At 40.4% G+C, this 21720-nt stretch overlaps 1 protein-coding gene across 2 annotated transcripts in view; it reads left to right on the top strand.

The window, feature by feature from the left end:
• ANOS1 (anosmin 1) overlaps positions 1 to 21720 on the top strand; it is a 140193-nt gene that overhangs the window by 58190 nt on the left and 60283 nt on the right. For both annotated transcript variants that reach the window (XM_035115473.2, XM_060273484.1), the window contains exon 2: positions 4641 to 4688. In XM_035115473.2, coding sequence (XP_034971364.2) covers positions 4641 to 4688 — 48 coding nt within the window. The remainder of the gene's footprint in view (positions 1 to 4640; positions 4689 to 21720) is intronic.

Below are 21720 nucleotides of genomic sequence, written 5' to 3'. Positions count from 1 at the left end.
TGCCAAGAAAGCTAAGAATAGAGGAACACTGCTAGATTGGCATTTTATTGGGCGTGAATAGTAGTTCTTATATAAATCAATTCATCCAAGACACTTTCTGATAATTATACCATGTTTTTACAGTGGTACCTCTACTTACAAATTTAATGCGTTCTGAACACACATTTGTAAGTCGAAAAAAATTGTAAGTCGAATCCCATAGGAATTCCAGAAAAAATTCGTAAGTAGAAGCAGTAGAAGTAGAAGCAACCCTATCTAAAAATTTGTAAGTAGAAAAAATCCTATCTAAACCGCATCCAAGATGGCGGACGGAGCTCTGTTCGTAAGTAGAAACATTCGTAAGTAGAGTTATTCGTAAGTAGAGGTACCACTGTATTTGGTTCATCCACCAAAAAATAGCCTTAAATGCATGAAACTCATCAGTATTGTTCATCATTTGTATGTGCAATAAATATCTCTACTTACCTTTGTGCTTTAGCTCAAGATTTAGATGCTCTTCTACCTTTTCCATTTGCAGCGATCAATTGTGTCAAATACCATCAAATCATCACATGCCTGCAAAAAGCATACTTCATGATCTTGCAATTTAAATCTTTGTCCTCGGGCACTGTGATGAAACAAAATAGATGAGAAGAAGGTTGCATCTTGTTCAAAAGGATTTTCTTCCATATTCCCAAAGATAGATTTTCTGTCATTCTTGGTTATGAAAAGTAAGGTATTGGAAAAGAACTTGAATGAATTTTTAAACTACTTGCACATTGCCCGGAGGCCTGTAGATATACCATGTATACACTGTTGTGGATTTGGCTGGCTTCATCATGGTGAATGAGTGGCTAGGGCCTTTGTTTTCTCAGGGTTATGTTTTTAATGACTATGGATGGTCCCCTGAATGGGCAATTCATTTTACAGGATTAGGGTCTCAGACCAGTGCTTTCCAGAGTTTGTGCATGAGTGAGCTGAGTGCGCCTGGCTGGAGCTAGCTAAAAGTGAGGGAGACCTGCACAAGTTGCTTTCTGATGTTTGCAGATAAAAGTATACAATTGGGGATTTGCAACAATATTCCTCTTGCATAAACAGAAGTGTTCTTGAAACAGGAACCTATAGCACTGCGGGGCAGGGAGGAGAAAGATTTTAGGAGGGTGGAAATGTACACATTTGTTTCTTCCCACACTTCTGAAGTCTTCCCAGTTGTGCTATGTCAGGGATGAGGAAGTTGGATTCCACTTACATCAGCCCATAGATAGCATGACCAATGGTCAGGAATAACTGTAGTCCAGTAACATCTGAAGGGCGACAGATTTCACATCCTTGTGCTAACTACTGCTAAAGTGCTCAGATTCAGGGGCAGAAAACTTAATAGCTGTATAAAGAGATAGGAGTTCTCTGAATTTGCAGAAGCCAGTACTTTTTCTGACAGTGGCCCATCTCACAGCCAAAGTGATACACATACCAACTTTGATATTAGAAGGAATGTTGGGGCACAAGACTTGCTTGCATGTCCCATAGCTGTATTTCAGATATATATATTTGGTGTTCATTTGAAAGTCTCATTCCTCATTTTGAAAGAAGTGGAAAAAGACTCACATGGGTGGTTAAAGTTTGATTAAACCACAGAGACCTCAGAAAGAAAAATAATGGCACGAGTGATAATTGGCTTGTAAATCTTTCTCCCATTTTGGCTATACATACTAAATAATTTTGCAGGCAAGCAACTTTTGTAGGCTGTTTTAATTTAGAGGTGCCAACTTGAATAAAATACTGGGGGAGCAGGTAAGCCCCACCCCACAAGACGCAGCACATGCACACCATTTGAATGGCAATGTCCATCAACTTGTGTGGGGCAGCCCCCTAGAAGTTGGCTCCTAGGACCTCCTGCCAGTTTTCATTTTTTGCACTTTACATTAAAAGTTAAAATCCACCAGTTTGGGAACAGAAATATTTTCAGAATGAGAGGGGATAGAAAATGGGAAATTTACTCTAAATGTAACGAAAAGCTAGTCTTCTATTATATTGCTTATAATACTAAGAATTAAAAGACAGCAATGGCAGATTCTGAAAGGAAAGAGTTCTACTTTGCCATAGCAAAAGTCTTGCCATGTTACAACTTGATGCATTAGACCAGGCACCCCCAAACTGCAGCCGTACAGATGTTTTGGCCTACAACTCCCATGATCCCTAGCTAACAGGACCAGTGGTCAGGGATAATGGGAATTGTAGTCCAAAACATCTGGGGGGGGGCGAAGTTTGGGGATGCCTGCATTAGACTGCAATCCTAACCCCACTTTCCTGGGAGTAGGTCCATTGAATTCAGCAGCATTCTTTTTAAGTAGACATTGTTAGAACGGAAGCCTGAGTGTCTGTGATATTTATGAAGAACCCATTCCCTGATTCTTCCTAGTATTCCAAAGAAGCCTGAATAATTGCAGTCACACCTATCCCAATCATTGGGATTTGAAAGAAACAGCTGCAAATATTAGACTGTGTGCAGAGGTTACGCATTGACTGAGGCTACAATCCTATGAACCCTTACCCGGGATTTTGAACACTGTGGGATTTGTGTTGGAGGAAATATGTTTAACATGTACTGCAAATGTGTCTGGCATATGAGCGCACACATATTAGAGCACACAGCTCTAATATACAGTTGGCCCGCCACTTACACAAGGGTTTAACTCCAAAGGTCCGTGTACAAAGGCAAAATCATGCAAAGTCAGGAAGCCCTTGAACCACTTCCATGTGAGGTGTAGACCTGCTTACTGGGTTCTGGGAAGTTTGCAATAGGGCCCTGGGACCCTCTGAGAGCCTGGTAAGCAAGGAAAACCTGGGTGTGCAGGTGGAAGAAAAACAAGTAAATGGAGAACAGGGAATGGCAGGTTTTCCCTCCTCTCCATTTGTTTTTTTATTTTCTCCCTTCATAAGTTTGCATTCACATATGCAAAGGGAATGCCAGTTGTGGGCCCACTGTAGCATTTTAGTTACAGGTAGGTAGCCATGTTGATCTGGCGTAGTCGGGAAAAAAATAAAAATCTTCCAGTAGCACCTTAGAGACTAACTAAGTTTGTCATTGGTATGAGCTTTCGTGTGCATGCATGGTATCTGAAGAAGTGTGCATGCGTACAAAAGCTCACACCAATGACAAACTTACCGTAGTGGGTCTCTAAGGTGCTACTGGGAGATTTTTTGTTGTAGCATTTTAGTTTAGCAGTTGATAAGCAGATGACTTTGCTACATATTTTGTTTGTGTTTTGAAATTGTGTTTGTAGCCTCTAGTGTGGCAGCTTTCAAGGCAAGAAGAAGCAGCCTCTGCATTTGGAGAATGTTCCAGGTGACCAACATATTCCAAAAGCAGGAGCGCTTCATCTGATTTAGTGAAAAGAGGCCACAGAGCTATAAAACTACGGTATGCAGCTAGTTGCTACTAATCTGCAGCTGCAATCATTGTTCTCTTCTGTCATTCCTTTATAGGAAGAATAAAGGATTGAAAGCAGTCCATGAGATATTAGTTTAACATTACTACTGGCTAGGTTTTGGAAAAGGAAATAATAAATTCTTGGCTGGCACGGGGACTGCTAAAGTACTTCAGTTAACTGTATGTTATTTATGACATCCTCCTAAACTTTTATGTCTTCTGTTCCTGTCCTTTCACAAGCGTTTGCATGAGTTTTATGTTTCACATTTATTTATATGTGTGCTTTAGTATATTTAAGATAACTTTATGGGTAGTTGCTGCCAACCAAAGAGCATTAGATTTTAAGATGACACGGTTTTAATAGCTGAATATGTAATGTGCTAATGAGGATAAGATCAGGGGAGGCAGAAATGTTTGTGTTTCTAAATATTTTGGAAGAATCTCCACCTTAGTGTAAGGCATGGTAATGACTCAAGAAGCACCTTTCAAAAGCACCACATGCGCTAGGGATAGTGTACACAATGTCAAGAGCTACAGCACCCTGTCTCTTATCAGTTACGCTTCAAAAAAGAAGATAAAAAAGATCAAAGGAACTGGGTGGATGAACATATGAATTTTGCCTGCTAGTGCTGCATCCCATGTTATTTTACATCTGCTGTGAGGTATATGTCCAGAATTGTATGTATCCCTTTTAAAAATAAATAAAATAAAAGCTATATATTAATTATTAGGGCTGTACACAACCCTGCCAGTCTACTCTCTGGTTCCAATCTGCAGACCCCAGTCAAGATGAACTGCCCTGGGCCAACTAGGGACCACCCTCTGCACCTTGGATATAGTCCCGATTTACTTTGTGGGCAGGGACTAATGTTTAATAAGGGGGGGACCTAATTAAACACACAACCATGATGGAGTGGGAAATGAGACATTGTGCCCCCTCCCCCTTGACTGAGCAGGGGTTTCTATTCTCCAGGATATTCTTCACAAGTGGTTTATCTGTGGGGAATATGCTTGTGAGTGAGCACCCTCTTGGTCACCTTTTTGGTCAAGTCAGCAAGGGAAGTTGGCATCACAAAAAATTCTTAGAAACTCACCAACCTAACCAGAAATGGAAACAAATTCTTGTTTTGTTTTCAGAGTGGGAAAGAGGTACTATGGAAATGCACGGGAAATATTGGCCTAGCCTGAGGAGATATGTCACTAATACTTCTATTTTCTCTCTCTCCCCCAGAATAATGGTTCCTTAGTCTGGTGCCAGAATCACAAACAGTGTTCAAAGGTATGAAACATACAGCTCTCTCTCTCTTTCTCTTTCTCTCTCTAAGATACAGTACAAAAATGTTATCCATCCTTGTGCTTTATTGTTTATGGATTGCTATACATTTCATTTTGTTCTAAGCACTACAATGCATTTATTTCCATATTCTTTGCATACAACAAAACTCTTAAAATCTTGTTAACAATGAATATATGTATGTAATCACTTGCTGTATATCAAAACTTTGTGGTAGCGATCTCTTCCTCCTCCTCCTCCTCCTCCTCCTCCTCCTCCTCCTCCTCCTCCTTCTATTTAAGAACTTCCCTGCAGAGGCGTAGCAAGCCCAGATGGTACCCGGTGCGGAATTTTTTTGGTCACCCCTCCCCCCCCACATCGACAGCTCTGGGTAGGCTTGGGAGTCACAGGCGGGTGCCAAATGTCTGCCCCCCTTCCTATGCTTCTGTGACCCCACCCCATGACTCCCAAGTACCCCGAGCCATCAGGAGAAGGCAGGGAGCTATGCTGCTTTGCCGGGGCACTGGCAAAGTTGCGCAGCTCGTCCTCTCGGGAGCCATGGATCCTGTCCGTCGTCCTCCCTCCCTCCCTGGCTCGCTGTAAAGCGGCAAAGCAGGAGCCGTTTACAGTGAGCCAGGGAGGGAGGGAGGCTGGGAGGGGGCTCCCAGCTCGCCGTAAGCGGCTCCCGCTTTGCCGCTTTACAGTGAGCTGAAGAGGGAGGGAGGGGGAGGCATGGCTCACTGAAAAGTGGCAAAGCATGAACTGCTTACGGCGAGCCGGGGAGGAGGGATCGCACCGCCGTCCATATGGCGCTCCACCGGCGCCAGTGGCAAACCGCTATGTACAGTGCATGTGCGGCATCACTACGCACAGCGCATGCATGCAACACCGCACATGCGTTGTACGTAGCGGCTTGCCACTCAAACGCTGTATGGACGGTGGCGGGATCCTCTGCTTGCGCCTGCCAGCCACGAACAGAGGATCCTCCACATGCGGTTGTGCCGCCGCGATGGCTGCTCTTGCTGCCGCGCCTGGGCGACAGAGCAATCATCCCATGGGGTGTCTTCTTGTCATCCGCTGAGATGTGGAACCCCACCTTGTGACGCCACTGCTTCCTTGTTCCATTTACTTCAATTAAACATCTTGGCTCTCTTCTGTTTGCAATCAATGGGCAATCGCCAGTGTTAGTCATACTCAGAGTAGACCCATTAACATAATAGAGCTCAATAGCTTGATTTCACATTTCATACTAAGCCCAAACTATGGCTTAGTGCAAAAATGCTGGCTTGTGTGGAGGAGATAGCAGCTCCCTTGGCCAATGTTTTGCTTGGCGTGACATCTGAACCCAATTACAAATGATGGTTAAGGAGGAGATAGCCTAGACTTGGACAACACACTAAGCCAAACAGACTTGGACAACACACTAAGCTCAAAAGGCCAGGGAGAAGCAAAGTTCCAGGAGTTATCTTATTTGTGCTGAACGGCAAGGCATGCAAACCAAGTCATTTAGTATATTCTGAGTATGACTTAGTAGTTGGATACCACCCTGTGGGATTTTACAGTGCTTTATTAGAGCTAGATTGTGCCAGTTAATTTTACATGACCTAAAATGTACTTAATATTTATTCTACAAGCAATTTTTGTTCAAGAAAGGAAAGTGTTTTTCCCTGAGATTATATATTTTATGCTCTTCAGTAATTTAATTTCTTTGGGGCTTTCAGCTAGTCTCACTGTTGTCTTTGTATGTGTGTGTTGACTCTTTGACCCTTGAAAGATTAGAGTGCAAGTGAGCTAATAACTATTTGATTCTACTGGAAAAGCATCTTGCTAAGTTGCCTGGAGAGAAGCAACAATTATTATTCAGCTTTAGAGGGTCAGAGTGGAACCACAGGGCTTAGCCACTGACTGCTCTTTTCATTCCCATTCAATGCCGAGTGCGTCTATTCCCTGCTTTAGAATTTCACCTTCTAAACTATTAAACCAGTGTTGTAGAAAAATGGTAGGTAAAACAGTATTTAGCCAAAATTTCCATGATTTCATAATGTTACAAGGACATGCACTGCAGTATGCCGAGATCTATATTTAATACGTAGTTGACTTTCTGTAGTATTTATATTAAGTGGGGACCAAAATCCCAGAAGCTCTGAGGTGCTGTAAGGAGCGGTGAAGAACTGCCCTGTTTTATGAATAGAGACATTCCATTTGAAACAAAAAGGTACATGGATTTCTCAACAACAGTGAATCTCAACAAGCTGGTGTGTGTGTCTGTGCGTACAAATGAAATACTTTTTCTGTGATGTTTTCTTTGTGAGTTCCTGACCAGCAGGAAGACTTCAGTTTATGAGTGCTAACTGGGGGAGAAGTTGGGAGAAGGGCTATTTGTTTTGATTAGAAGAGGAACTGGTTTAATGGAATACAGTAGCTACTATACAAGCAAGAATGCAAGTACGTACAGTAATTCTATCTAACCCGCTAACTCATATTATCTTGTAAATATAATTCAGCAGTGGACAGTGGGGTGGTATGACTGTGTTCACCTATCTTCTGGATGGTGTTTTTTTTGCTGCTGCTTATAGGGAGGTAGAGGAGGAGGGGCGAGGTTGGTGTGGTGCAAATGCACTCGTGGGATCAGTGGATTGACTCCACAGTCCATTTGCACTGTGCTGTTCTGGTGCTCCTACTGTTGCACTTGTATTGCACTGACTTTGTTCCTTCTACCTCCTAGCAAGCAGCAGTGACATGACTGACTGGAGGTCAGGTGAGCACTGCTGCCTCACCAAGCTGTCTGCTACTAGTATTGATTGAATGAATAATATATTTGCTTAACCTTTAAAGTAAGTCTTCTTGTTTATCTGTCTTACGCCTGCTACTGTTTATGTGTCATTTGGGGAATAAGATATTACCAGAAATGGCTGGTAGCAGCAGAAATCAGGGGATTAAGGAAGCAGTTGTAGTCCTCATGTAAGATGGATGTTGGTGGGAGTCCTCCACATAAAGGGTCAGTTAGGGAGGTAATCCTCCAAATTTCACAATTACGTTGGGCTCAGTTTAGTTTGGGATTAGTTGTCATGTCCTATATAGAATTTCTGTACAGATACAGGATTTCTTTTTAGAAATAATTTTTAACCCTGGTGTCTCCTCCATTGATTGAGTGATGCAGTTGTGCTATGAAATAAGGAACATGAACATCCGCCAAGCTATTTCCCATGTGATGTTCACAAGCGATTCTTTAAAATAGGACTACTAAATTTCATGAAAATCAACAAAGAACAACATAGCCTGTCACTGTCTCATGATTGCTGCTGATAATTAGTGTTGATAGGAATAGGTTGTTATAGCCCAAAGTAAACTACCTGAAAACAAAACTGTAATGAAACAATGAAAACGATTTCATACATTCATCTGGTCTTCAGTATTGTTCTGTTCTGATTATTCTCTCTCACTCCACCCCTCTCTATATTTCTCTCCTTCTCTCTGACACTCACACTCTTTCTCTCTTTAGGTTAAATTGCCACAAAATCAGTTAAAGTGTGAGGGGCAAACTACATTAAATGTTAAGCATATTCATTGCCCCTGAATTCATTATTTTTCATTCAGAAATAACCAGCACTGAAAGCCCAGTCAGGATTGGTACCTGTTTGTGTATGGGGTGTGTGTAGGAGAGATTTAGTCCTTTACCCTCTTCTGTGCTATATATCTATGTACAGTATATGGATTGGTATCTAGTTAGGTGGAAATAACAAGAATGCTGGTGTCTGGCAATTGCTAGCTCTTGTGGCACACATGTTCCATGGTTAATCATGGAATAGGACTTCTAGTGGCTTTCTAATGTTGCCATTTTGTCAAGGTGCATATACATGCTTGTCTGTGCAGCGAGTGTATTGTTAGGTATTGGTGGGGTGATTTTTCATTTTCTTTTAATTATGAGAGATTTGATCACTTATGATGACTGTGTGAACATACTTAGTGAACATCCTTACAAGTCAGCTTAAGTAAAAAAAGATTACTGACAAATATCTGTATAGTACCAACTCTGTCCTGGAAAGGAACCATTGCTGGGGGTGGGGTGGGGTGAACAGTACACATTAAACAACATAGCCATAGAGATGTTGCCAAAAGAAGTTGTTATGTGGTGAGTGATTTGTGGCTGAAACAAATAGAACAATGTACGGTGTGGTTGTCCTTCATAATGTTGTGCATCTCGGACCTGGAATATGTTTCTGGTGTCTAATTTGAGAATCTGAAGATTTGCAGTATCACAGGTCTTAATGCAGCAAGTAGGTTCACATGGTATGGCTGGGTTTGCTTGTCACGGGGAAGTCCAGTTTTAGTATAATTTATTGGTCAAGAAAGGATAAGGAGGCAATAGCTGTAGAAGACACAGAAGAGAGAAGGAAGCAAATGGCCATGTAAATCTATCCATTAAACTCGACTTCAACATGAATTTTGGTTCTAAGATATTGATTTATTCAGATTCTGCATTGGAGGAGAAAAGTGGTGTCTGACTCATGCTATGGTCCTGTGAGGCTATGCTATTCTACTATTTTTTGTAAACTGCTTTGAGGTTTTTCACAATCAAGCAGTGTATAAATTTTAGGAAATAAATATGTAATGTGCATCAAAGCTCCATTTTTCCTTCTGTTATATTGGTTCCAGACTCTTGGCAAGTTTGGCTTGGCACTTTAGTTAAGGCAGTTGACAATACCTAGAAAAAAAAGGTCAGAATTTAACTTCTGTATGAGCATTATGGTGCTGGAAGAGACTCTTGAGAGTCCCATGGACTGCAAGAAGATCAAACCTATCCATTCTTAAGGAAATAAGCCCTGAGTGCTCACTGGAAGGACAGATCCTGAAGCCACCTCATGGGAAGAGAAGGCTCCCTGGAAAAGACCCTGATGCTGGGAAAGATTGAGGGCACAAGGAGAAGGGGACGGCAGAGGACGAGATGGTTAGACAGTGTTCTCAAAGCCACCAACATGAGTCTGACCAAACTGCGGGAGGCAGTGGAAGACAGGAGTGCCTGGCGTGCTCTGGTCCATGGGGTCACAAAGAGTCGGACACGACTAAACGACTAAACAACAACAACATGAGCATTGTCTACTATTTCAGGTTTCCCAAATTGCTCCATTAACAGCAAATATCAGAACCTTGAAGTTATTGCTGTTGGATTGTTTGTGGAATATAATAGGCTGCTGAATGTTCTCAAGGATATCTGTCTAATGAAACATAAACTGAAAAAAGAGTTAATTAAATCTAAACTTTGTTCCATTGAGTCTTGTCTTTGATTTTTCTTCTTCCTTGAATCTGGCCATTCATTCACAATTACGTACCACAGTTGATTTAATCTTCTTGTCATCACCTTCAAAGATCTGCATAACTATCATCCCTCCTTAATTATCCATTGCCTGACAAGTGTCAAGTTGTGCCCATTCTGTCCACTCCACTAATACGTCTAAGTGTGCATCCCTGTTTGTCAGTTTCTAATAAGATACCTTTGTGCTGCATGGTTGTCTTCAGGCTTCTGTACACATTCGGATCCCCCAAGGCCCCTTATATGTCAACAGAAGAAATCACTTCTTCCTCAGTAAAATAAGCTGGTTATATATAAACTTCATATAATTTCATGCTGTTGTAATTTGCAATCAGTATAACCACATGGGTGGGAAGGAACCCAACTACTTTTAAATACTGCCAATTAATTGTTATTAAATAGCATTCATTACTACTAAGGGCTGGTTCATAGTGGGCTAGCTTACTTATTTTAGCACTAGCAAGAGTTGCTCATTCCTTTCAGCAATGTAATTTATGAGCCTATAGTTTAGAATTGCAGCTGCAAGAACCTTCTCTGGAGCTTTGAAATGTGCATAGGAGGCAGAAGTACTGTAGCTGAGAACTGTAAACTACCAGCTCATATATTAAGTTGATCGTATGAATGAATGACTTCTGTGAAGGCAACAGGCTTCTGCAGGAAGGCCACCCTGCTGCGTGAAACAGGCCATTATAGTGAATAAACACTGGTGATATGTTTCTGATGGGATGAATTACTTCAAACATAATTAAAGGTGCAAGCATTTTATGAGAAATGAAATTATACTTTGAGGTAATTTTTAAATACTGATAATTCTACACCTTTGAATTGTAGTACTGCAGTTTGAGCACCGTTGAAAGCTAAGTGAACAGAGAGCATAATTCAGGGATGCCTATGCAGTGGCATTTACAAGGGCTGGAAATAAGTGGTGATACATCAAGACGCACCATGAATCTCAATCTGGTTTTCTTTTCCTTCTTCTTCTCTGTGATGACAATACATTGACAATAGTCATTGATTGATTGACCCAATGGCAAGGCCAAAAGGCCATCTGTAGTCTTCAGAACAGAGAGGATTTTGTGAAAGAAAAGCTAACTAAGGATACAAATGCAGCAGCCAGATAAACATCATGTTTCAGGGGAAAAAAACACCAGTCTAATTTATTTGTAGAATAGCTCACACTCCAAAATGCTGCTGTGAGCTGTTCTTCAGGCTTCCTACTGGGTTCTTCCCAGAGAGAATGCAGGTGGAAAGATGAGTTAATGATCTAAACAATTAGAGATTTGCTGCACCCTTCCATCTGTCAAAGTCTGCTGAAATAAAAGTGCACAGTTTTCATTTGTGCCTCCAGCATCAAACTCAGCCTGAAATCATGTTGTGATTTGCCCTGCCCCTTGGTACTGTCATTCTTATGGTAAGTGTTCTATGTTTTCATGCTGGGAGACTTCTATCAAATGTATTAGTGTGCATTTTAGGACTAATGGGAACATTTCATTACAAAAAATACAAATATAATTCTAGGAGCAGCCATTTCTTTTGGAAAGTGTGCTGAGTTACCGTTGTATGGTTTATAAAATTGCACCACAGCTCTAAAAATTTTTAAAAAACATGCAAGGTTGTAACTTTATAGTAGAGCACTGGTTTTAAGTATTACTTGTGAAAAAGTGGGATAAGTTACTTTTGAAATCAGGCTTTATACCAACAGAGAAGAAAGAGAATGGCTTCCTCTACTGGTGTATCTTAATAAAAATAAAAATGCTGATTTATTTTAAAATGTGGCATATTCACAAAATATGTATGGAAATTATGGTAATATGGATGATATTTGAAGTTAGGACACATTTTACTTCGAATATCTTGGGGTATATTTGTTTAGAATGTGTTTTAGCCTTAAAAATATACCTAAGAAAGCATGTTGCTTAACTTTCACATACATGTGATGACCTTAAATCAGGCATGTCCAAAGTCAGGTCGATTTAATCCAGCCCCCGTGGCAGTATATGTCCTGGTGTAAAATCCTAAAAAAAAGCTCAACAACTTTGGTCAGCCCTGATGCATGTTCACTTCATCAAATCTGGCCCTCTTTGAACAAAGTTTGGGCACCCCTGCATAAAGGAAAACTGCATTCTACAAGCCTATCTTCACTTGTCACTGCTTGGGGTGCTTATAAATTACAAAGTAGCAGAACTGGATTTATAATGCAGCAAATTATATAGTTCCTGTGCATATTCCTACTAACACAATGGCCAAATGCACACAGTAGTTGACTCATTCAACTGTTGCTACCAAGTGTCATGGATTAGCTAGATGCAGAGGCGTGGAGGGAGGCACCAGTTGAGGAACCCCCAAGAAGGCTCAGAGCCAGGAGATTGGTGGTGTGATGACAATGAGTGATCAGAGGGAGCAGATGGTGAGGAGGAGGTGCTGGAAGCTGAAGAGGCAGCATGGTTTAGTGAGCAGGAAGAGTCTGTGGCAGAGAGCAGTCCAGAAGCAGAGGCAGAAGAGGAGGCTGGAGAGGAGGAAGGCCAAGAGGCAGCGATGAAACAGGTTAGTGTCCCTCTGGGTGGAGTCTGTTCATCATATGTGCCTTGCCCTGCCCCAGGCGCCATGGAAACACACTCCATCATTGCCCTAGTCTAGAATGATGGGACCAATGGTCCAACAGCATCTAGAGCTGCAGAAGTTTCCCATTACAGAATTCCTTTTGTACAAGTAGCCAGAGTTTAAAATCCTGTCCATATCAATAAGTATTAAGATTCCTGCATTTTTCTTGAAGAATCTCTCCACTTTGGAAACAATTGCTAACAAAGAAGTTACCATCAAGCCCCTTCAATGGATGGCTGACTTCAAAAGTGGAAGCATGCTTCCTGTTGATGTGATTAGAACATTTGTTTGCTTAACAGTTTCAAACCCTTCTGCCATGTGCCTATCTATCAAAAGACAATAGCTGGCCTTGCTGGAAAAAAACACACGGCTGCTTTAAACTACCCTTTAAAAGCTGTTCTTTCCCAGTTCTAAATGCTCTTTATGTTTCAGACGTTACTTTCATTTGAATTTAAAACTCAGGAACTTGCTTCAGATGTATTGAAGGATAGGGTGTTTTTGCATTACGATGTGTCTGTCTGTCAGAATTGAGCTAGTTGTATGTAATTCCCTTTATACTTGCAGTTTCTGTAACCATTGAAGGGGGAAGGAGCCATTTATCAGCAAGAAGGATTTGCGTTTCATGTTTAGTGACACCCTGCATTTACTCACTGATACAAATTTCCACTAAGATTATATTTTGCAGAGGATACCACTGGGTGTCTTGCTTCTCTCTCCTACTGAATTATTTGTCCCAATTTTGATCACTGTATTCTTGGTCTGTAACTGAATTGTTGAACTTAACTTGCCAAATATAAATTATTCATTTCTGAGTACTGCTTTCCCCTCAGTCCAAAGGACACAGAATCATTGCTAACTTCTGAATTGTGCCACTGTTGAGGACTAGTAATGTAAACCTCATAGCTCTTTCCTAATGAAACATTTGAGGCTTAGTTTTACATCTCCAGCTATAGTATATGCGTGTCTGCTCAATAAAGGGATGTGGGGGAAAGTGGTGTACCGAGGCTTTTAAAAAAGCACACACAAAAAGATACTTATTAAGGCTGGCATTTTGAAGCAGCAAATGCTCCTTTAATGTGGCTTTATCTGCTTCAGTGAGCGCTGTGTTGAGAATCTGGGATATTCACACTGCAGATTCTAACCAAGCCCCTTTTTCATTCTTTTGAGCAATTTGGGCACAAAAACAATCCTTTCCTAGAACTTTTAGCAAAAGCAACTGAACTATGCAGGCTAATCAGCTGTAAATCTTTGCCATCTATAAAGCAGTTGATTAAGTGCCATGTAGCAGTAGTTCAATCAGTGCCGAAGCAGAGTTGATCAAACAGATTTAAAGACAGACAGTGCTTTGAGACAGTAGACAAATTAACAGTCAAGTCTATTTCAAAGTAAGTAGCAGATTTACTGCATAAAACTTTTAAACAGCATTCCCATGTCTCCAGTCACACAGTTTCCCCTAACCTTTGTATGTCTTGCTCTCCGTAATTGGGATTGGAGAAAAGGTATGAAATCAGTGGCTCTTGGACCTACAGATGTAAAACTTGCAGAAATTTTGAAGCCATGTAAAAGCAGTGTGTGTGTGTGTGTGTGTGTGTGTGTGTGTGTGTGTGTGTGTGTTTCACCCCTGGGGAAAAAGTGGAAATTTGAGAAAACATTGAAATATTTTGTTTAGTTTGTCAAACATTTTCATATCGCAGGAGAAGTATGATGTATAACTGTGAAGACTGTCTTCAGAGGGGCAGCCATGTTAGACTAGTTTTTGTTGCAAGGGACTAACAACTTCATCATGGCACAAGCATTTGTGAACTACAGCCCACTTCCTCAGATTCATGAAACAAGCCACATTGAACACTGAGTCTCACTTTTGAGGAAACATGGATAATATTGTTATTCGATTTCATCGAGTGGTCCAAAATTCTAGTATTATGAGAGAGAAATTTCTCTTTCCAGTTTCTCTAAAAGATGAATAATTTCATAATCTCATATTATGCCCCAGTTGCATTTTACCTAAATAAAGAAGTCCTAATACCTTAGCTTTTCCTTATAAGCTGGTACTTCATGATAGTTTTAGATACTTTACACCTTTTCCAGCTCTACAATAACCTTTTTTTGAGGTTGAGTTGAGCAAGAACTGTATGCAGTATTTTCCATGCAGTTGCCCCATACATTTGTATAAAGGCTTTAAAATTCCAAAAGACTTAGTTTCAATACTTGATCATTTTTAACATGTCCTTTTCTCCATTACTATACTTGGTTGACATTTTTAATTGAAAATTTCACCTTGATATCTTTTCTGACTATTACTATAATTTCAGATCTCATTAGTTTATAGGTGAAATTAGAACCCTATCCCCTGCCACGGCTATCACTTTATATTTACTGGTACTTAGCAATGTACTTTTTTCAGCATATTGTTGCTTGTTGAGCCTTGATTGGAGAAATCCTTCTGGAGTTATTTGATTTTTCCATTTTTTAAAACCATATTGAATAGTTTGGTGATTTCACCAACTTTGCTACCTCTGATTCAGACCTGCTTATAAATACATGAAATAGAACATTTATTCCAAGTACAGGTAGGGGACCTCACTACTTTTTTTGTTTAAATTGTTGTTTTACTCCCACCCTTCACATCATGATCTAGATGAAGAAGCCAGTCCTGCAAAGGATTGGTGAAGCAGGATTTCTGTTTGCAGAAGCCTTGCTGACTCCACCTATCAGCAGTGCTTGTCCTTCTATAGGTTCTAGCACTGAATAATGCTTTCAACTAATGTGCCTTGACAGATCCCTGTTACAATATCTACCTTCTAGTCATTTGGTTAGAAGGCTGACTTTTAGTGGTGAGTTGCATATTTGTGTTATAGGATAGACAATTTTATTTGACAACATTAAGAACTCTCAGTGTGTTGCCATTTGGACCTAAAGATGTATTAATTTGTAATGTGTCGGTTAACTAATCCTAGAGCCCTGCTGCTCAGTGATTTAGTAGGTGGTGGAAGACTTTATAGCACAGTTTAGATGAATGACACTAAACAGTGACTAGCAAAAACCAATAACAGCCCTACTTGACAGGCCTTTATCCAGAAGCCTTGTTTTCACTTTTACTGAAAATATTATCAATGGCGGATCAATGGCTTCTCAGCAATGCATCAGGGGAGGAAAGAGCACGTGCTTGCTGCAATCCTGATAATTATAACCCCCAGCGCTGATGCTATCTGCATTTTAAAAATATTTTGCGTCAAACACAAAAATGCATTTAACCATTTCTGACTTGGTCCTGTGATGTAAATGAAGAAGACATTTCTGATTTGAAAAAGCCACATGCTCATCATTTGGTGTATAATTCTCTTGAAATTTCAAACTAGCCCACAGGTTCACTATTTTAGCCCTTTCTTTCTTTTTGTCTGAGAAAAGCAAGTAGTAGTTGGGGTCAAAACAAATGCAGAATTTATTTTGGAGCCTTCAACATGTTTGTCTCTTCTCCAGTCATTACCTGGAAAATATAGACCCTTTTGCTTGCCTCTCTATCTGTATATTTACTCCTGCAGGGCAAACTGCAGCTTTGCTGAGGGGTGGAAGCAGGAAAGGAAGTATCTTGAACAGGGAAGCTGTATATTTACAGGATTAAACCCCCTTCCCTCATAATTGGGTCACAATCAACTTGGAAACCCTCACAGTTGCTTTTAAGGGGAAAAAGTTGGAATTCCAGAATATGGATCATCTGCATTTCAGTTGGTTTGGTCCTAATGTTGGAGGGGGAGAATGAGTGGACAGCCTTTATTATCACCCCCCCCAAAAGAGAGACTCTCCAGAACGTCTGTTTCTTGAATCACTTGTTTTGACCGGGTTACTGGTTTTGTGTATTCAGGGGGCTGACATTTACAGTTAAACCTAAGTTGTGTTTCATTGCAAAAGCGTCTCATTAAAAGAGCTGCTGGTTTAAGTTTGGGCTTGACTTCCTTCTCCCAAGAAGTAAAGATACAAGGGGCAATATAAAACCTTTTATGCAAGAGTCAAGCTACTCACTGTTCATTAAGGTTAGTCATCAATGCAAATACTGATCTTACAGGACTTGATGGATGAATAAGACCATACAGATGAACATTTCACGACGTGCTTTTCCATTTCGTATGTGGCAAAGTACTATATTTTTTCCTCTTGGGAAGATGATGTAGATGACCAACTACTCTGGAATGAGACAGTGCTCTCTGCAGGGTTGTGTTGTTGCCATCTGTATGGGCCCATTGTCTTAAGAGGCACATACCCATCACTTCTCCCCTTAAAAGATGGGTCTTGATCCAGTGCTTCTCTGTGAGCTAGATATTTTTGTTCTTGGGTGGCAAAAGTGCTGATTTGGAGTTTGGCTGTGCTCAGCAGGAAGGGAGCTGTCCGCTTAACGGCTGTTAATATTTGTTTGGTTCTGGACTATACTGCTGTCTGATATCTGTAACTCTCATTATTCACTCACTGGGTGGCAGTTACGGATGTAAAGTTCATTAAAAGCATTTGCTGAGAAATTTTTTAGGCAGGGTCAGAAGTTGTTGCTTGAAAACTTGCATGAGATGGACAGCTGACACCTACTATTTAAGCCTCTGAAAACAAATATCCATCCATTTTTAGATATCTGTGAGGAAATTACAGATTTGCTAAGTATTTCTTAAATTACAGCTGGCAACTAAATGGGAGATATACCTTTCCTCCCCATTGGTGGTGTTCTGTTGTGGGGTAAATTTCCAGTGTGTTTACATTTTCTGGTATCCTTATTTTGGTTAAGTATATCTGCATGACAGTGGCATTGGGTATTTGAATACAGCAGGGGTGACCAACTCCCAAGAGACTGCAATCTACTCACAGAGTTAAAAACTGGCAGTGATCTGCCCCCTTTTGGGGGGGTCTAAGGTCAAAGTTGTTGAGCTTTGTTTAGGAAGGAAAGCCCTGTTTTTGGGGTGCAGGACAAGGATGTTGAGCTTTTTTTTAGGGGAGTCAACGTGGTTGAGCTTCTTTGGGGGGAGCTAGTGATCTACCACAGACATCTAGTGATCTACTGGTAGATCACAATCTACCTATTGGACAGGTAGCTGTGGTTGCTGGACATTCTGAAACTGAAGTTATTAATCTCTTTTTTTAAGATTTGAAAATCAGTATTTTTTAAATACCCCCACTTGTAAAATTTGCTATAGAGATGCTAATCTAACATTGAAAAGGTGAAAAAATGTTATGAACTAGTACCACATCCCCACATAGCACAACACTATCTAACCTGAACATAAAGTTTTTTTTATTCCTTCTAATGTTTCATCCTTAGCAACAGTAAAGACCTAAGCTTTATGGGATCACATAATTTATCTACTCTGAGCACACTCCTTTAAGCATTGGTTGTAAAATTTTGGTACTTTTGGTCATTGTTTCTGCACAGATAGGATTCTCAGTACAAATTGGCTATTGTTGTTGCTTATTTCATTTATGAATGGCTTACCATGAGGTTTCTTGAAGTGATTTGCAATAAAAAATGACATATAAAACCGTTACATATATAAAAACAGTTAAATACAATTGCATATAAAAACAATTGTAAGAACGGTAAATATAAAAACAGTTTAATACAGCAATACATACATAAAATCAATTCAGATCCAGGACAGATACCAACTGCAATAAATATTTTAGACGTGTTGGTAGAAGGCAATTCCAGCTAGTGATGTTAGCTGGGCCTAGAATGACAGAGATGGATCTAGGAGCACCTCCAGTTTATAAACGTGCTCCTTCAGGGGAAATACAACCTTATCCAAAGCAGGCAGTTGACCAATTGCCTGGACTCAGGAGTAGCCCACCCACAGCACCTCCAGCTTGCCAGGATTGAGAGTCAATTTATTGGCCCTCATCCAGTCCACACCCAAGTCCAGGCTCCAGTCCAGGGCTTGCACAGCCTCTGCTGATTCAGAGAAATAGAGCTGGGTGCCAGTGGCGTACTAATCACACCTCACCCCAAATCTAATGAGTGCTCTCAATGGCCTCATGTAGATGTTAAATACATGTTAAATAGTAGCAGGGACAGGATGGTACCCTGAGGCACCTTGCGGTGCAGTTGTCAGGGGGCAACACTTAATCACTCAGTGCTATTATCTGAAACCAGCCCTGGATATTGAACTTTTCTAAAGGCAGGCTGAACTTCAGGAGGACCACCAAGAATGCTCCATCAGAAGATCTTGATGGTCTGGTAGAGCACAAGTTGTTTAGGGTTTTTCAAACCAGCACAAGAAGCTTAAACTTGGCCTGGTACCAAATTGGCAAATGTTGTAAAGAATACAAGAAGATAATGTATGTGAAGTGATTTATATATAAAATGATAAATAGTAGTGTAACATTTGTATCCTACTCTCCCCGTTAAGGAATTTAGGGGAGTGTATCCCCATTTTATCCTCCCACAAGCCTGTAGGGTAGATGAAGCTGAGAGTGAAATACTTAGCCAAGGACCTCCTTGTATCTGTTCTGTGACAACAAGATTTGTAACATTTTTAATAACAACAACAACAACAACAACTACAACAATACTAATACTAATAATTTTTTATACCCTGACCATCTGGCTGGGTTTCCCCAGCCACTCTGGGCGGCTCCCAGCCGAATATTAAAAACATAATACAGCATTAAACATTAAAAACTCCCCTAAACAGGGCTGCCTTCAGATGTCTTCTAAAAGTAAGATAGGCATAGTTGCTTATTTCCTTGACATTTGATGGGAGAGCATTCCACAGGGCAGGCGCCACTGCCAAGAAGGCCATCTGCCTGATTCCCTGAAACCTCACTTTTTTGCAGTGAGGGAACCACCAGAAGGCCCTCGGTGTTGGACCACAGTGTCCGGGCTGAAGAGTGGGGGTGGAGACTCTCCTTCAGGTATACAGGACCGAGGCCATAACTATACATATGAGATCAGTATTTTAGACAAAACTATACAGTTAGCATATAAGAATCAGAAAGCAAATTATTTTGTTTCCAGCATTCTCTCAGGTAAAACTGAAAGATCCATGCAGCGTCGTGAAGTGTTAAATTCTGAGTTTCACAATTTCTTTTAAAATTAAAAAAGCAACATTTGTATTTAGTTTTGACGGGTAAACAATTTCAGTTTGTTGGACATAGAGCTGTTTCACACCTTAATTGGAAACCAGGATGAAACTTGTGTCACTTGGAACAAGAAGCTTAGTATATTTGGGACATCTGTCATGGCAAAGTCAAGACTATAAAGTTGTCAGACCTTCTTTGACCTTTTTGCTCCTTTATTTACTCTCTGATGATTTTGGTTTAGCACCTATTTTCACACTTGATATTTAAATTGCTACATGATACACTGGTTTGTTTGATAAGAAGGCATCCTAATTGTTGTTTACTATCTGGAACAGTTAATCCATTTTTATTTACTTAAAAGTCACAGACCTTTGAAAAAAGTACAGTACATGTTTTTAATGCCTGCTTTCTTACGTCTTCAAATAAAAATAATTCTCATGGTTGGGAAATTTTAGGATCATGGCCAGTACTTCTTCATGACCTAATTGAAGCAGAACATTATGTGCATCAGCGCTTACACGAGCTCCCCTGTTGTACCCAATTTGCACATTGAGTTATATTCTATCAAGCTTGTGGATAACATGATACTGTGTCCTTGTTTGATTATGGATCACAGTTACTGTGAATGCTGCAAGAACAGTAAATAGAGCCTGGAAGAGCTGTCAAGTCCCCACTCCCCCTTGCCATAACTTTTCAAGGCAACGTCATGTAATTTTATCTTGGCCTTGTAGTAAGAAAAGATTTAACTGTGTTACATTGAGCTTTTATTGCTCACAACCTAAAAATGCCACTTGCTGTATACAATACAAGTGAAAAGACACTTGCTACATTCTTAAGATCTTTAAAGAAAATAAAATCAATGGATGCCCCTTCTTTGTTCTTGGTAATGGACAGAATTAACCCAGTTACTTGTTTCTTAATGCTGGTCGAAGCATTAGCATTCAGAGTCTTTGGAGATCCCCATTTGGCTGAACATTAAATAATTTTAGTTTGGCCTTGTCTATTTTTGCCTTTTGAAATATTCTAAAGTTCAGATACCCACAATTTATGTAGCAGGGATCAGTTGTTAGCAATTTTCTATATACATATGGCTGTTCTCCAGAAGTCTTTTGATCTTGTGGCGCAAGGCAAAACTCATGGCATCTGAATTGTCTGATTAATTTTCTGTTAGCTCATGTCAGCATTTTTCATGCCATCATTAAAAGTACTTATAGTATTTCATATTCCGCTGATTAAGGGCATTTCAACACTATTGGTAATACTCACATCCACAGCGAATGGTTGATCATGATCGTGCTCAGAAGATACTTGAAGAGGTGTATATGCACAACATTCACAACATTTCTTTTCACATATTTGCTTCCTTATGTGATTAAAAATGTGCATTTGAGTCAGACTTGGGGAATATCTCTTGGAGAGAGATGTACTGAATGCTATTGAACTTGTCAGATTTGAAGTCCAAGGCCTGATTTGTTCTCCAGTTAATGAGCCTTCTGGGCCAAGGTCCATATGCATGGTAACCTTTTAAGGGGAAATGATGTGTGTAAATTGAATTATAATGGATCAGAAGTGATGATGTGAAGGGTGTGCTCTACGTGGAGGTGATCATGGGCCTTGGAGGCGGAATATTTCCTTAACATGTGATGCCGTATGAATGGAAAATGAGTGTACCTTTCCTCCACATTTTTGACTCAAAATGCGAGCCCACTGAGCACATAAACTGGACCTTGGAGTTGTGTTTCAACTTACAGTAGAAATTATTGATATGTATTATTCAGAATACATTTGGGGAAGCTCAATGACAGAGCACATGCCTTTCATGCCAAAGATCCCAGATTCAATCCCCAGCATCTCCAGGTGGAGATTGGAAAGACTCTTGCCTAACACAACATACTGGGGAGCCGCCACTACAAGTCAATGTCGACAATGTTGAGCTGGATGGGACCCACTGTCTGACTCCGTAGAAGGTACCGTCCTTTGTTCCTGGCCCCATTTTTACATGTTTGGCTAGAATATTGAATTTTCATGAAACAGCATAATTAATAGCATATGCTTGCATTAGCATGATAG

This window comes from Zootoca vivipara, chromosome 4 (genome assembly GCF_963506605.1).
Source record: "Zootoca vivipara chromosome 4, rZooViv1.1, whole genome shotgun sequence".
NCBI lineage: Eukaryota > Metazoa > Chordata > Lepidosauria > Squamata > Lacertidae > Zootoca > Zootoca vivipara.
The sequence above is the reverse complement of the archived record's forward strand: the minus strand, read 5'-3'. Positions and strand labels throughout refer to the sequence as shown.